Raw genomic sequence first — 15,913 nt, 5'->3', positions numbered from 1 at the left:
GATCTTTTCCCTCCAAAAAAAAAACAACAATTGATCTTCTCCCGTTCTTTGTTTTCGTGTAAGGTTGCACCAATGAAGCTTCGTTGGTAGAGTTAATACTGTCGTCTATACTGGTAAGTACCTTTATTGCGAAACTCATTGGGTTTATGCTTTCGAACGTTATTTGCTATGCATGTCGTGGGTTGGGATTTCTGTGTAATGTAGTTAGTGAAGGACATGGAAGATGGGTTATGTGGGGTTTAGGGCCTAGGTAGGTATTGATTTGCTAATGCTTAGTGCTAATCATGGTAGACAAGTTTGGTAAAGTGTGAACTATCTGAGTATTTTGTGTTGAACAGTGTTGCAGATGGATGATATTTTTGTGGTTCTTATTTTTCATCATGGGGGCTACTTTTCAAGGGTCCCTACTGGTGAGTTAGTTTACCTAAATGGTAAAGTGGAGAGGTTCCCACCGATGGACTTGGATTTTGTAAATTTCGGTGATTTGATAATATTGTTCAAAGGACTAGGATATCAAGCATACAAGGAGGCATATTGGTATGATCCAAAGAATAAGAATATAGAGTCAGGGCTGCATGTACTGAGGGGAGATACATGAATCAACCAGATGGGTCAAGCTAAGATGAAAAACAAAGACACTAATGACTTCTATATATTTTTTTTATCATCCTATTGATGACCCAGAGCTTGTAGATGGTGTTGGTAAGAAAACGATGAGGTAGAGAAAGATGTTGATCGTGTTGAAGTGGAGGAATTGGATCATTCGTTGACTGAGCATGATAGTTATGAGAGTACAGAGGATGAGTTGTATGCACCTCCACCTCCCGGTTATGAAAGTAACAGTGAGAGTAGGGAAGATGGTGTCAGTAGGACTATATCTGGCAAAGAAAAGAGGAAACAAGTGCCTAATTCCTCTAAGAGAACCACTAAGCTCAAGAAGCAACCCAAAAAACAAGCAAAAGGTGTGTCTCAGAGAACAAGGTCTAATGCAAGAAAGAATGGACCTACGCATGAGCACGAGACAGGTGGGCCTGCAAGACAGCTCAATAGGTCTAGTCCTGCAAGGGAGCCAATAGAACTAGATGAGCAAGGCTAGAACTTGTAGACTATATCAATGATTTAGACACGGATGATGATGATATTGTCTGGGAGTATGAGTCTGAGGAGCTGCATACACCCGTTTCTTCTGAGGATGACGAAAACAAACATCATTGGCCTGAGTTCAATGACCAATATAGTTCAGAGAAGGAAGATTTGATCTTGGAAGAAGATTTGCTACAATTGGGAGGTTCAAAGAGGTTGTAAATGATACCTTTATTGCTGAAGGCAGGGTGTTAGTTTGGATCAAGAATGCAGAGAAAGAATTAGGGTTCGGTGCAAGGATGAATAGTGTCCTTGGATTGCCCACTTGTCTTACAATAGGCAAGTACAATGCTTCCAAGTCAAGACTTATAGAAATGAGCACACTTGTGCCAGGGACCTTGGAAGCAATGCAGCTGATCAATACTGGATCAGCAAAAAGGTGGAATGAAGGATGCTAACACACCCGCATATGACCACTCATGAAGCTATTGATTTTCTGAAAGAAGACTTTGAAATTACTGCGCATCCAAAGATGATGTATAGAGCTGTCAAGGAGGTAAGAGAGAGGATGATGGGCAATGAAAGGGAACAGTATGAAAAATTGTGGGACTACTTATTGGAGATACATAGAAGTAATCCTGTGTCTTCTGCATTGCTAGACCTAACTCCTCAACCTCAAGCACCCCCTACGTTTGACAAGTTGTATATTTTTTTTAGCGTGCAAATTAGGATTTAAGAGTGGTTGCAAACCATTGATTCACCTGGATGGAGCATTTCTTAAAACCTACTATGGGGGCAACTACTTTCGGCCATTGCACAGGATGCTAACAACCAGTTCTTTGTAGTTTCGAGTCATTTAACACAAAGGTGTTGAAGTATAGATGCAAGCCGATACTTATAATGCGCGAGGAATCACAGTGCTATGTGATGCGGCAAATGGTTCAACACAAGAAACTGCTAGGGACTCGTGAAGGGAAACTTGCACCAGTGCAAGGAAAAGGCTGAAGAGGCTCATCAAACCAAGCAAAAAATAGACAGTGGAGTGGATTGGTGATAACGAGCGCAAACGTTTTGAAATCACGTACAAGGGCTCCAAAGTCGACGTGGATCTGATCAAGCATAGCTGCTCATGTAACAGATAGCAACTCATTGGTCAGTCAAAGCCTGAAATTTTAATCATGCTGTAAATTTCAATTTTAATCATGCTTTGAATTTTAATCATGCTTATGCCATTTTAATGTTGTCTTGATGTAAAGGGATGTCATGCATTCATGCTATAGCTGCAGTAAAAAAAGACATCATAACCCTAATGATTATGTGCATCCATGGATGTGTATGGAGTCTATTAAAAAGACATACGAGTACTTCATCCAGCCAGTAACTAGTGAGGAATATTGGACACGGTCTAAGTATACTAAACCTGCTCAACCCGTGTTAAAAAGGCCAATTGGAAGCCCCAAGGTCTATAACAGATAGAAAGACTCAGCTGAGGCTGTCATTGATTGTGACAAGTTAAAGAGGAGTTTCTATGTCACGTGTAGCAAATGTGGTGAGAGGGGACACAACTACAAGACGTGCAAAGGGGCACCATCCAACCCAAACTGGAGGCCAAAGATGAAGAAGCCAAGGAAGAAGCCCAACGAATGGCTCTCACTTGTGGTGCTTCCATTGTAACAGTCAACCCCTCAGGGAGAGGTAGTATTTAGTTACTCAGGGATGTTACTGTCCCCCCGATAATAACTTCAGGGGTTTAGTCGTCCATTTTAAAATTACTTAGGGTTTTACCTGTCTCCACAGTAATTCATTAATGTTTTAAACATCTTAATTTATTATATGCTTCATTGAGACTGTTAACACTAAATGGCATTTCAGACTGGGGAGCAGAGTAACCCTGATGCAACCAACCCTCCTCATCTTGAACAGAATTCTACTAAACATTCAGTTGCTAATGAGGCATCCTCTCATAGACTTTGTTGGCTTTTGTTTGTTATTTTCGATGCATTCACAATTCTTTCGATCTTGCTGCAGGGTAATTCGAATACAAACTCTGCCCCGATGTCTGAGCAAGAATCTGGATCCTCAGTAGCAGTAGCTGCGACACCATCAAGGCCTCCGCAAGCACCATTTAGGCCTCCCATCCAGTCTTTATCACGGCCTGCTTCTAGGCCATTTAGACCTAAGCAAACCATAAGGAGAAAATATGGGGCAAATAAACCCTCTCTGAACTTGTACCACCTCCCTAACCTGAACAACATCTGCCCTCTCCACAACAACCAATTACATCAGGAGCCTCTCCACAAACTTTGGCATCAGCAGGCAAAGCAACTCAACAGCTGTTTAAGTTCATCCCCACTCCAGGACTAAACAAGCCTAGTAGTTAACACTACATGTTTAGACATCAGTTATGACATCAACATCTTTTTTGAAAATAGTGTGATTTACAAACCAACTCTTTTTGGAAATAATGTGATTGTATAACTCGCAGGCTTAAGTTATGCCTTATTTTGGCAGTAGGCATGTTTAGACTTCTTTGATGATATTAACATCTCTTTCATGAGATTAATATATGTTTTACTTATATAATCATATCTCTACAGATTATGCCATTAACTTGCTTAGGGCAGCTTCATACACATTTTTTATCAATTTGCTGGATATAGCATCGTTTAATACAATACTTTTGTTTGAAAAACATACACCTCTTGGGAACTCATCCCATACCTCATTACAACATTTTTTCTGACCTACTTTTCCACTTTTCAGCCAATTTTGGCAATAATGGAAGCAAAAATTATACTAACCACTACAACAATAACCCAATACACATTAACATTTTTCCTCCTCTCCAGATACAACAGCTTCTTCTCCAAATCAGTTAGTCTCTGTTCCACTACTTTCTTCCCAAGATACACTTTCAGATCATCAACCTCATTCTCAGTCATAAACTTGTCTTTGGCTCCTATTGTTGAAACATGGTCATCCAAAACATGGCTCCTATTGCCATAACAAGAACTTGCAATGACTGGAATTTTTCAACTGCATGTTCATCATTCCAAAAGAAAAATACCACAAACAAAGTCCGTATAATCAAACTCAATAAAACAAAATCACCAACTTACCTTAAAGAATGGACATCCAAAGAACAATTTATTGGGGTTCATCGTCGTCCTCGATTTGTACAATATGGCATACACTCCATATTTACACGTCGGAGCAATCTCGTCTTTCTCTTCTCCAGCTTTCACGCATTTAACGGTTGACGGCAATGGAACGCATCGTGTGCTAGATGAAGCTCCATCGCTGGCTATTGAACACTGCACAAGACCACCACTCTCAAGCTCTCACTGAAGTGACAACGGCAATGGCGACTGGGTTCCATTTGAAGACATAGGGCACATAAGCAAAACGACGTCATCTTTTCATCTAGGGACGAATTTGTCCCTAACATCAATCGACCTTTACACTTGTACACCGTTACGGTGGAGGTCACCCGTCAACGCCAACTAAACGCCATATCACCTGCCTCCGTTACGTCTGAGGGAGCATTTTGCAACAGAAGGACCGATCTGTCATGTGTTTTGAATAGTAAGAAAAATTTTTGTAATTTTAGATCTTCAAGGACGTATTTATCTACAAAATAAAAGCTCAAGGACTAGTTTGTCCTTTTCCCAAATTTTTTTTAAGAAAAAATGTCCAATCATCCAACAAATACTAGGCCAAATTAGATCTAGTAGTAGTTTAGACTTAGGAAAAAGATGAATGTTATAGTGCTTATTACATTGTATTTAAATTATTAAAAAAAATAAATAAATAATATTTAATAAATTTTAAATAATTTATTTTTTATTTTAAATATTTTATTTTTTACTTTAAAATGTATGTTAGACAATTTAGACACCACAACAAAGACATTATAGATGACATAATCTCGACATACTCATCTAAGAGGTTGCGGATTCGAGTCTTCATATCTTTGATAAAAAAAAAAAAAAAAAAAAAAAAAACAAAGACATTATAGAATTCACCCAAAAAAATGGTGTATATAGTAAGTTGCAAGCCTGATTTATACTTACCTTATTTCACCCTTAGTATTAGGGACGGGGTCATATAATGTTAATATATCGTATATAGAAAGAAAATCGAATTAAAACAATTTCCTCAAATAAGCCGCTATGATTGATTTAGAGGGGAAGAGTTTGAATAATGATTTAATTCTATATTAGTGTTAATATATCTTAAATAATAGTATTTAATTTATTACTTTTAAAAATTATTAAATTAAATCAAATTAAACTATTTAAAATTTATTTTTACTAACTATAAATATTTACTATTATGTTAAACAAAAACATAATCAAGTCACCAAAAAAATAATAAAAACAAAAACATAATCGGATGGAGCTCACTCAATTTAGGCCCAGATTAAGGTAGCCCACCCGATCACTAGTGGCTAAAATATTTGTCCCCTATGTGCCTGAGACTTCTGTACTACTGACTAAAATATGTCTCATAAGATGTCATAGTAGGTAAAACTTTTATATTTAAAAAATAACTTACAAAAACATTTTAGAACTTTTTAAAAGATAATTTTTTTAAAAATGGTAGTATCTATACTGATGAATACTAACTAAAATTCTTTCAATAAAGATATCTTGTTATGTTCTCAATTATTGACAAATAATCTAGGTTTTAGAACCTGCTAACGTACACATATGAACCATACTTGCATACGCAAAAGCTAATTTCAATTTGACATTCTTCTTCACAAAAATAAATGCGTATCCAAAAGAAAAATAGAAGTTTATTTTCTTTTTAAAACATCACAACATTTTATGATCATAAATGATTTATTTACCGCATATAAAAATCCTATAAAATAAGTGATTGATCCGTCAAATTTTCAAGCACCATAGGAATTCATAATCACAGTCTAGCAAACATTTGAAAACAGCCTTAAGTTATCAACTGAATTCTCCTCAATCTTAAGTTGTAACAGAACATTAATAATTTAAGAGCCAAAAAGATAAGGGCATTTACGGAAACATCTCAATCTAGGAATCTATAAAATAAAATAGCCATTACAAAATTCCAACACCACAAGAATCTTAAAAGCAGAACCGGGATATTTGAAAACTCATTTCTTCTTTCCAGCCTTGGCAGCATCAGAAGCCTTGGTCTGAAAATATTAAAAACGACTGAGGTTACTACTTTTACTAAACAAGAGCAATACAAGATGAACGATTATCAATAACAAAAGAATTGATTTTTGCCAACTATTTACCTTCTTTACTCCACGGATCTTCTTTGCCCTGTTCTTTCTTTCCTTCATTTGCTTCCTTGACTTTTCAACCTTAGTATCAAGTCCATTCTGCAAATGACAAAGAGGAATAGTGAAGGATTATGCAAAAACAAAGCACAGATTTTAAAGAAGAAATGTTCTGATTCCCGAAGACAAAAATGAACTAACGGATGCATAACAAGACATGAGCATGGTAAGATTCAGCTACAGAATTCACAGGTTCAATAATTCTTAAGTGCAAAAATAGTATGAACAAAGCACAGATTTTAAAGAAGAAATGTTCTGATTCCCGAAGACAAAAATGAACTAACGGATGCATAACAAGACATGAGCATGGTAAGATTCAGCTACAGAATTCACAGGTTCAATAATTCTTAAGTGCAAAAATAGTATGTGGGGTATTGTTTGCATACAGGGTAGGTTCTTGTGAAAAATATCTTAACGTAATTCTAATACACAAAAGGGATAAGTAATCCAGCAGAACAAATTATGGAAGTAATTAAAAAGAGCTAATGATTTCATCTGAAAACTAATGAATTCTAATATGCACAAGCATTCAAATTAATCTTCTTGGAACATCTCTAATGTTATTGCTCATTGATCATAACAGTATACAATTTCAAGTCACATTATGGAGCAACAATAAAGATCAACATATTTTCACCCCATGCCACTCCAATCTGAAAATAAAAGTGTTGACATGAATTGAAGAAGTACTATATTATTATACATAGAGGCCATCCAATCACAATTAATATTAGTAAGCACTAGCTTACCAGTCTTACCATTTACAAGGACTGAAAGACACATCGTAATTGGATGGAAGTGTTTCTCATTCCATAGCAATTACACTCACAAACAAAAATCACATTAGATGAACAAAAAATCGAGTTATCTTACCCTAATAAGTCTGTACTTAGGCTCATACTTCTTAGCATTCTCAACAGTGTCATAAATCAAACCAAAACCAGTTGATTTGCCCCCTCCGAAATGGGTGCGGAACTTGAACACAAACACGGTGTTGGGGTCCTTAACATCATAGATCCTAGCAAGCTTCTCCTTAAGCTCAGCCTTCATATTCCAAACACAACAAATTAAAAACCCTAAACACCATAATTGTCCAACTAATAACTACCTGACAAAAATCAATTAAATCTGAAGTTTTGAGATCACAAACAGAATGTACCTTAGAAACGTTTGCCCTTCCTGGATGAAGAACATCAATGACCTACAACCACACAATTAAAGAGAAAACGAGGCTCAGCTACATTATTATTAATAAAACCCTATCTAACGCACAATTCATCGATCGTTATCAGATCCCAATTATTCCAAAATCTATATACTTAAAGTCCATGATAAAGCCATAAAAACAGCGCGAAAGTGAGAATGGTGAACGAACTCACGAATTGCTTTCTGGAGAGGAGCCTGTTAGTCATAAACTTCCTTGTTCTGATGGTAACCGCTTTGTCAGCCATGTTTGTTTGAGGCTTGGCGACCCTAAGCGTGCGGAAAGAGTGCAGTGTTGAAACCCTAAGTTCTAATAGAGAAGGGGGCAGCTGATTTTCCGAAGTTAATAAGCTATGTTGCTAAAGAGAATTAGGGTTTTTCAAGGCCTTTTGGGCCTATGCCCATTATTACATTACTTCCCTTCCTCTTTTCAAACAAGCACCAAATCCAACTACAAACCACGGACCACCAAAAACCCACTAATGGAAAATTACAATTTTTTTTATTTGTTTTATTTTTGGTTTATTTTATTAGACGTAGATTAAAATATATAAAAATAGTATTTGAGTTATAACAATTAATAAAACAGATAAGTAGTTCATTAGAATTATATTTAAATGGTTTTTGTTACGGATCCGGCCCAACATCCCGGATCCAAGACCGAACCCAACACCGGTTCCCCGGGTCCGACCCGTTCCTCACTTCTAGAAGGCCCGAAAACGGCATTCTTAGACTCCTAACCGACTTTCGAATTCAAACGCCCCCTTTATCTTAGTCAAATAAGATAAGATAAGATATCCTCCACCGCCTATAAATAGAGGACTCAGGCCCCTCCAGGTATTCATTCATTCCTCACACTTTCTACCTCTTAGATCCATTCTGACTTGAGCGTCGGAGTGTCTTTGCAGGTACCACCCCCATTGTTCCAGTCAAGCGACCCGGCTCCAACTCTGTCCGCGAGTTCCCGATCCACCCTTCAAACCGTACCAGAGACATCTCGTACATTGGCGCCGTCTGTGGGGAATCTGCGCCAGCTGGGCCCAATGGGGGACGTCCTAGAGGAAACCCCCTCAAGCCAGGATGATTCTCAACCGATTAATCCAACCCCCGAGCACCGTGAAGTCACGAACCAAGCAAGAATAGCGAGCGCTATCCAAAACGCGAACGATCGCGACATCACGGACCGTCGACACCCTGAGAAAGCCAGCGACAAAGCAGCACAGATCATCCAAGATCTCTGCCTCCGAGTTCAGGAACTCGAAGGCAAGATAACCAATAAAGGAAAGCACAACGACGAGCACGGAAGCCATGCAACCTCCAGATCAAGATCTCGCCGCGGTAGGTCGCCAACCCGACGACACGACAGAAGAGACGGTCGCAGCTCATCACGCGATCACAGACACGGAAAATCGCCAGAACGGCGATACAATAAGAAACATAACCGCAGCGCTTCTCAAGATCTGAGTAATCAACATCACTCGGACGAAGATCGGAGAGACCGAAACACCAAACGCACGAGAAACGACCATACAATAATGGGAGCTACACCCTTCACAGAAAGAATCCTAAGGGCAAAACTCCCCAAAGGCTTCGACAAACCTACCGACGTGAAGTACGACGGAACTAAAGATCCCCAAGAACATCTAACGGCTTTTGAGGCCAGAATGAACCTAGAAGGAGCGGCCGACGCGGTCCGATGCAGAGCCTTCCCGGTAACCCTCGCCGGGCCAGCGATCAAATGGTTCAATGCCCTCCCGAACGGATCCATAGCCAGCTTCCACGATATTACACGAAAGTTCATGGCCCAGTTCACTACTAGGATCACCAAAGCCAAACACCCCATCAGCTTACTAGGGGTCACGCAAAAACAAGAAGAATCCACAAGAAAATACCTCGACCGCTTCAACGACGAATGCCTAACGATCGACGGACTCACGGATTCCGTCGCAAGCCTTTGCCTGACCAATGGGCTAATGAACGAAGATTTTCGCAAACACCTCACCACCAGACCGGTATGGACCATGCATGAGATCCAGAACGTCGCCAAAGACTACATCAACGACGAAGAGGTCAGCCAAGTCGTCGCGGCCAACAAGCGGCAGCACGGCAACAACCAACGCGGCAATTCGGCTTCTCACCATAACGCAACACCCAAAGAGAATCAACGAGACCACCCGAGACCGACTAACCGGACACCGAGAATAGGCAAATTCTCCAATTACACACCCCTAACCGCACCAATCACCGAGATATACCACCAAATAGCGGACCGAGGCATCATTCCAAAAGCCCGCCAACTCAAGGAAAGGACAGGAGGCAACAAAACCCTCTACTGCGAATACCACCGAGGCTACGGTCACAAAACGCAGGATTGTTTCGACCTTAAAGACGCCCTTGAACAAGCCATACGAGACGGCAAACTCCCAGAATTTACCAAAATCATCAGAGAACCAAGACGCGCGGAGAGAGACAGGTCACCGGAGAGAGAAGGACGTAATCCGAGAACCCAAAAGCGACCCCCAAGAGAAAGTCCAGAAGAAGACCCGACCATCATAGTAAACGTCATCACGGGCAAAGATGCACCATGCAAGTCTAAATCCAGGATAAAAAAGGACCTTCAGGTAATGGCCGTCACAAACCAAGCCCCAACTCCCGTGTCCAACAAAGCAATAACCTTCCTACCCGAGGACTGCCAGCACGGCACCGCAGCCGAAGACGCACCCTTCGTGATCTCGGCGAAGATCGGAACCGGGCTAGTCTGAAGAATACTAGTAGACACCGGCGCAGATTCCAACATCCTCTTTCGAGGGGCCTTCGACAAGCTTGGGCTCCGCGACGAAAATCTCCAAACGCACCGCAACGGCATCACGGGACTCGGAGACAACTTCCTCAAACCGGAAGGCTCCATCACACTCCCCCTCACCATAGGAACCGGTGACAAGAGGAGGACACTCATAGCCGAATTCGTGGTCCTAAAAGACTCCACTGCCTACAACGTCATCCTCGGAAGAAAGACGATCAATGACTTTTCGGCAATCATCTTTACCAAATACCTCCTTATGAAGTTCGTAGCGGAGGACGACTCCATCGGGACCATCCACGGAGATCGGGAAATCGCGGCAGAATGCGACAACACCAGCCTGGCTTTACGGAAAAAATCCCGCGACGCAGCCGGGATATTCCTGGCCGACCTAGATGCCCGACAAGACGGCCAACCTAGACCCGAACCAGAAGGCGACATGGAGAAACTACAAATAGGACAGACCAAGGACGAATACACCTTCATCAACAGGAACCTCCCTTACGACCTGAAAGAAGACCTTTCCCAATTTTTAAAACAAAACAGAGACCTGTTCGCTTTCACTCCAGCCGACATGCCGGGGATAGATCCTGACTTCATGTCCCACCGACTAGCCGTGAACCCCAAAGCCAAACCCGTAGCACAAAGAAGAAGAAAAATGTCAGCAGACCGAGCGGCCGAAGTCAAAAGACAAGTACAAGCCTTGCTCGAAGCAAACTTCATCCGAGAACTTCCCTACACAACCTGGTTAGCAAACGTCGTACTTGTAAAGAAATCCAACGGAAAATGGCGAATGTGCGTCGACTATACGGACCTCAACAAAGCCTGCCCCAAAGACGCCTTTCCCCTACCGAACATCGACGGACTAGTGGACTCCGCATCCGGACATCGATACCTCAGCTTTATGGACGCGTACTCCGCCTACAATCAGATACCCATGCACCGACCCGACGAAGAAAAAACGGCGTTCATTACCCCCGACGGCACGTACTGCTACACAGTCATGCCCTTCGGTTTAAAAAACGCCGGAGCAACATACCAACGGCTCGTCAACAAAATATTCCAGAACCTATCCGGAACCAAACTAGAAGTCTACATAGACGACATGCTCGCCAAAACTGACTCCGACGAACAACTCATCAGCGACCTCAAGGCCGTAACGGACACCCTAAGGAGACACCAAATGCGACTCAACCCAACAAAGTGCGCCTTCGGAATGGAGGCAGGAAAGTTCCTCGGCTTCATGATCACACAACGCGGAGTTGAAGCCAACCCGGAGAAATGCCGCGCCGTTCTCGAGACGACGAGCCCAAAAAACCTACGCGACGTTCAGAAGCTCACCGGTCGACTGACAGCCCTATCTCGCTTTCTCGGAGCATCAGCCCAAAAAGCAATCCCCTTCTTCAAACTAATGAAGAAAGGAGCCCCCTTCGTATGGAAAGAAGAGTGCGAAATGGCATTCCAACACTTCAAGAAAACCCTGGCGGAACCACCAATCCTCGCCAAACCCCAAACAGGGGAAACCCTATACTTATACCTCTCCATAACGGAAGAAACACTCGCGGCAGCACTCATCCGAGAAAACAAGAAAAAGGAGCAAAAACCTATATACTTCACAAGCAAAGTCCTACAAGACGCAGAAACCCGCTACTCGCGCCTAGAAAAACTAGCCTTTGCCCTCCTCACGGCGTCCCGACGCCTGCGGCAATATTTTCAAGCCCACCGCATAACGGTTCGAACCGACCAAGCAGTCAAACAGGTACTACAGAAGCCCGACCTAGCGGGTAGAATGCTAGCATGGACCGTCGAACTATCCCAATTCGACATCAAGTTCGAACCCCGATACGCAATCAAAGCACAGGCCATGGCCGACTTCATCGCAGAAATGACCCCAGGAAACATCCCTCCCGAGGCATGGAAACTACACGTCGACGGCTCCTCGAACGTCACTTCCGGAGGCGCCGGAGTCATTCTGGAAAGCCAAAACGGCGTCGTGATCGAACAATCAGTCAGATACGACTTCCCGGTCTCAAACAACCAAGCAGAATACGAGGCCCTCCTGGCAGGCCTAACCCTGGCCAGCGAAGTCGGGGCAAAAATCCTGGAGGTCAACACGGATTCGCAAGTAGTCAGTTCCCAAATCAACGGAGACTACCAAACGCGAGATCCCCTACTACAACAATACCTCGCCAAGGTCAACAAACTAAAAGAAGAATTCGACCAGATAATCATACAGCACGTCCCCAGGGAAAGAAACGCCAGAGCCGACCTCCTCTCCAAACTTGCTAGCACCAAACCAGGACACGGCAACAAATCGCTAATTCAGGAAGTCGTCAAAACGCCGTCCGTATCCTTAACAGCCGACACCCACCTAACACACTCCCACCACAAGTCATGGACCCACCCCATCCTACAATACCTCCTCAACAGGGAACTGCCCGAAGACCCTAAAGAGGGAAAACGAATAAAAAGGGAGGCCGCCGGTTATACGGTCGTCGCAGGACAACTATACAAACGCGGATTCTCGCAACCCCTGCTCAAATGCGTCGAGCCTGGGAGCACGGAATACATACTACGCGAAATCCACGAAGGCTGTTGCGGCCACCACGTCGGAGGTAAAACCCTTGCCCAAAAAGTCATCCGCGCCGGCTACTTCTGGCCCACGATCATCCGGGACTCCATGCAACTAGTGAAAAACTGCGATAAATGTCAACGACACGCTAACATCCACCAAGCCGCCCCACATCAGCTCAGCATCATATCAGCAGAACGGCCATTCGGCACCTGGGGGATCGACCTTGTCGGACCTTTTCCCACGGCACCAGGCCAACTCCGATATCTCATCGTCGCCATAGACTATTTCACCAAATGGATCGAGGCCGAGCCGCTAGCCTCTATCACGGCGACCCAATGTCGAAAATTCCTTTGGCGACAAATCATCACCCGATTCGGGATCCCCGAGATCATCATCTCGGACAACGGAACCCAGTTCGCCGACACCAAATTCAAGGAATTCCTAAACGGGCTACGCATATCCCACCGCTTTAGCTCGGTAGAACACCCCCAAACAAACGGACAAATGGAATCAGCAAACAAAATAATAGTCAAAGGCCTCAAGAAACGACTCGACGAAGCCAAAGGACTATGGGCAGACGAACTCGGATCGGTCTTATGGTCGTACCGCACGACCCCACAGACAGCTACCGGGGAAACCCCCTTACGATTAACCTACGGCACGGAAGCTATCATCCCAGTCGAAATCGGTGACCCAAGCCCGCGAAGAACAATCGGAGGCAACGACGAAGAAGCAGAACGAGACCTCACTGGCGAAATAAGAAGCATAGCCCACCTCAGAGAGCTAGCCCTAAAACAAAGAATCAGCCTAAGATACAACCACGGAGTCATTCGGCGAGAGTTCACAACTGACGACCTCGTCCTACGGCGAAACGACATCGGTCCCCCAACCCCGGGAGAAGGAAAACTCGCCCCCAACTGGGAGGGACCATATAGAATCAAAGCTGCAATCGGGAAAGGAGCCTACAAGCTCGAACGGCTTAACGGTAACGAAGTCCCGAGAACGTGGAACGCCGCCAACTTACGGCGATACTACTCCTAAAACCAACCCAGGTCTCCATTTCCCCCTCCCCCATTTCCTTTTACGCTTTCGCTTTACTTATTTGCAAATTACATTTACATTTCAAAAACTACGCCTATGTATCAAACTCGGGTACTCTTTCCCGCCAACAACGGAGGGTTTTAACGAGGCCCACCCATCAATAAAATCGCATTACAAAGCTATCCCTAAATTCTTTATTTTTACTCACACAATGTCCCAAATACGGAACAAAAACACGGCCACGACTGGAGGACCGATCACCCTCCAAGCCCAACCCGCGGATATCCATATAAACCCGACCACACGACGGTCCACTCATCCCAAATACGGGAAAAAGATTAATTAAACGGAATAGCTTTTAAACGGAACATACGAAAAGAGCCCGAACGGCTCAAAAAATTGTTAAAACGACAAACCAAAGTTACGGAGTCACGGTTACACGGCCCACGGCCAAACCAAATGTATCCAAAAACAAAGTAAGTCTAAAAAAGCGGGAGAACAAAAGATTACAAAGATAAAGCTACTCAAGGTCGACTATCCGGCCATCACGAACGGTCTTGAATGCGCCCATCACGGACACATCCACTCCCGGAGCAAGCACCAGGGCCTGCGCCTTCATCGTCTCCTCAGTAGCAGCAATTGCATCCTTAGCATCGGCCAACAGTTCAGTTTTCTCCCTCTTCAATATAGCAACCTCGGCAGTCAGAGCCTCCATCTCACCAAGAAGTACGGCAGCCCGGGAACCCGCATCAGAAGCCTTACGCCGCTCCTCGCCCAGCTGAGAAAGAAGTGAAGTCTCAACCTCGGAAAGCCGGAGAATCTCCGCCCCAGCTTCCTCAGAAGACTTCACCGCCTTCCCCCTCGCAATCTCGGCAGCATCGAGCTCCTCTTTCAACTTAGCCACCTCAACCTGAGATTGGCGAAGCTTTTTATCCAACAAACCAACCTGAGCCATCACAGGCTCAGCCTTCCGAACAACAACAGCGGAGCGAAGGAGAGCACGATACATCGACTTGGCCTGGAACGAGACATCACAGCCATCAAAATAAGGCTCCGTACCAGGCATCAAATGCTGATCAATAAACCCCGGAGCATCAAAACGACGATCCATCACACTCGGCACCAAACCTTCCTCAAAAGTCTCGCTGCTCGGGTCCTCGGGCCTCTTTCTCTTCCGAGAAGCCTCAGCAGCCGACACTACCACAACCTCAGGAGAGTTCACATGGCCAGGGGAAACTTGAACCTCTGCCCGAGCAGCCGAAGAAATCACCTCCTGGGAAACCGGTTGAGATTCCACGGCAGGATTGGATACAGGGGTCGAAGGAGACGAGGATCCCTCCTCCCGACCCATCGCCGCCTTCAACCTAGCCAGAGAAGTCAGCCCACCAGCCATCTCAACTGAAAGAAATAAAAAAGAAAAAAGATTACAAAAAGCAAGCAAGAATATAACATACGAAATCGGGAAAAGAAGACAAAGCACACACCGATATACGCCCGACAAGCCTCGGGATCCCCCATAACGTCCCGAGGATTCAACGGACGCTCACCAAATAAATACCACAAAATATTGGCAACGTCCTTATCCTCCTGGGACAAGCCATTATAGGTGAACTTAGTTAAAACCGACGGGCCAGCCTGGAAATTCCAGTATGTCGGAAACCGACGAACACCCTCCGGTGACAGCCAGAAGGGATGGTGCCCCTGGACGGGACGCACCTTAAAATACTCCCATTTAAAGCCATGAAAAGAATCCTCAAATAAGCCAAAGATACGGCGATGAGGCTGAGCCCGGAAGGACATATACCCCTTCTTATGCTTCCCCTCCTTAGTCGGAAGAGTGCATAAGAAAAGAAAAAGAAAAACAGGAACGAAAGCCGGAAGGTCG

At 43.8% G+C, this 15,913-nt stretch overlaps 2 protein-coding genes across 2 annotated transcripts; both read right to left on the bottom strand.

Annotated features, from left to right (window-relative positions):
* Nucleotides 1–6,023: 6,023 nt before the first annotated feature.
* On the bottom strand, nucleotides 6,024–8,015 carry LOC107619060 (small ribosomal subunit protein eS24z). Its single transcript, XM_016321266.3, has 5 exons — nucleotides 7,789–8,015; nucleotides 7,569–7,610; nucleotides 7,283–7,453; nucleotides 6,365–6,451; nucleotides 6,024–6,259 (listed from the first exon to the last, which is right to left on the bottom strand). The coding sequence occupies exons 1-5, from the start codon at nucleotides 7,858–7,860 to the stop codon at nucleotides 6,218–6,220; spliced, it is 414 nt and encodes a 137-aa protein (XP_016176752.3). The 5' UTR covers nucleotides 7,861–8,015; the 3' UTR covers nucleotides 6,024–6,217.
* A 6,533-nt stretch (nucleotides 8,016–14,548) lies between these two features.
* On the bottom strand, nucleotides 14,549–15,421 carry LOC148544800 (uncharacterized). The gene has a single exon (XM_088498480.1). The coding sequence runs from the start codon at nucleotides 15,419–15,421 to the stop codon at nucleotides 14,549–14,551; it is 873 nt and encodes a 290-aa protein (XP_088354606.1).
* Between the last annotated feature and the right edge of the window lie 492 nt (nucleotides 15,422–15,913).

This window comes from Arachis ipaensis, chromosome B9 (assembly GCF_059453495.1).
Source record: "Arachis ipaensis isolate K30076 ecotype BB chromosome B9, ASM5945349v1, whole genome shotgun sequence".
Lineage (NCBI taxonomy): Eukaryota > Viridiplantae > Streptophyta > Magnoliopsida > Fabales > Fabaceae > Arachis > Arachis ipaensis.
This window is presented reverse-complemented; position numbering and strand designations above follow the sequence as displayed.

What these genes read in the sequence shown, in the direction of transcription:
- LOC107619060 (XM_016321266.3), bottom strand. Translation starts at nt 7,860, where the DNA reads ATGGCTGACAAAGCGGTTACCATCAGAACAAGGAAGTTTATGACTAAC. An exon ending in GAAGGGCAAACGTTTCTAAG is followed by an intron (nt 7,454 to 7,568) that starts GTACATTCTGTT and finishes TGGAATATGAAG; the next exon opens with GCTGAGCTTAAGGAGAAGCT. An exon ending in CTAAGTACAGACTTATTAGG is followed by an intron (nt 6,452 to 7,282) that starts GTAAGATAACTC and finishes TGTCATTTGCAG; the next exon opens with AATGGACTTGATACTAAGGT.
- LOC148544800 (XM_088498480.1), bottom strand. Translation starts at nt 15,421, where the DNA reads ATGGCTGGTGGGCTGACTTCTCTGGCTAGGTTGAAGGCGGCGATGGGT.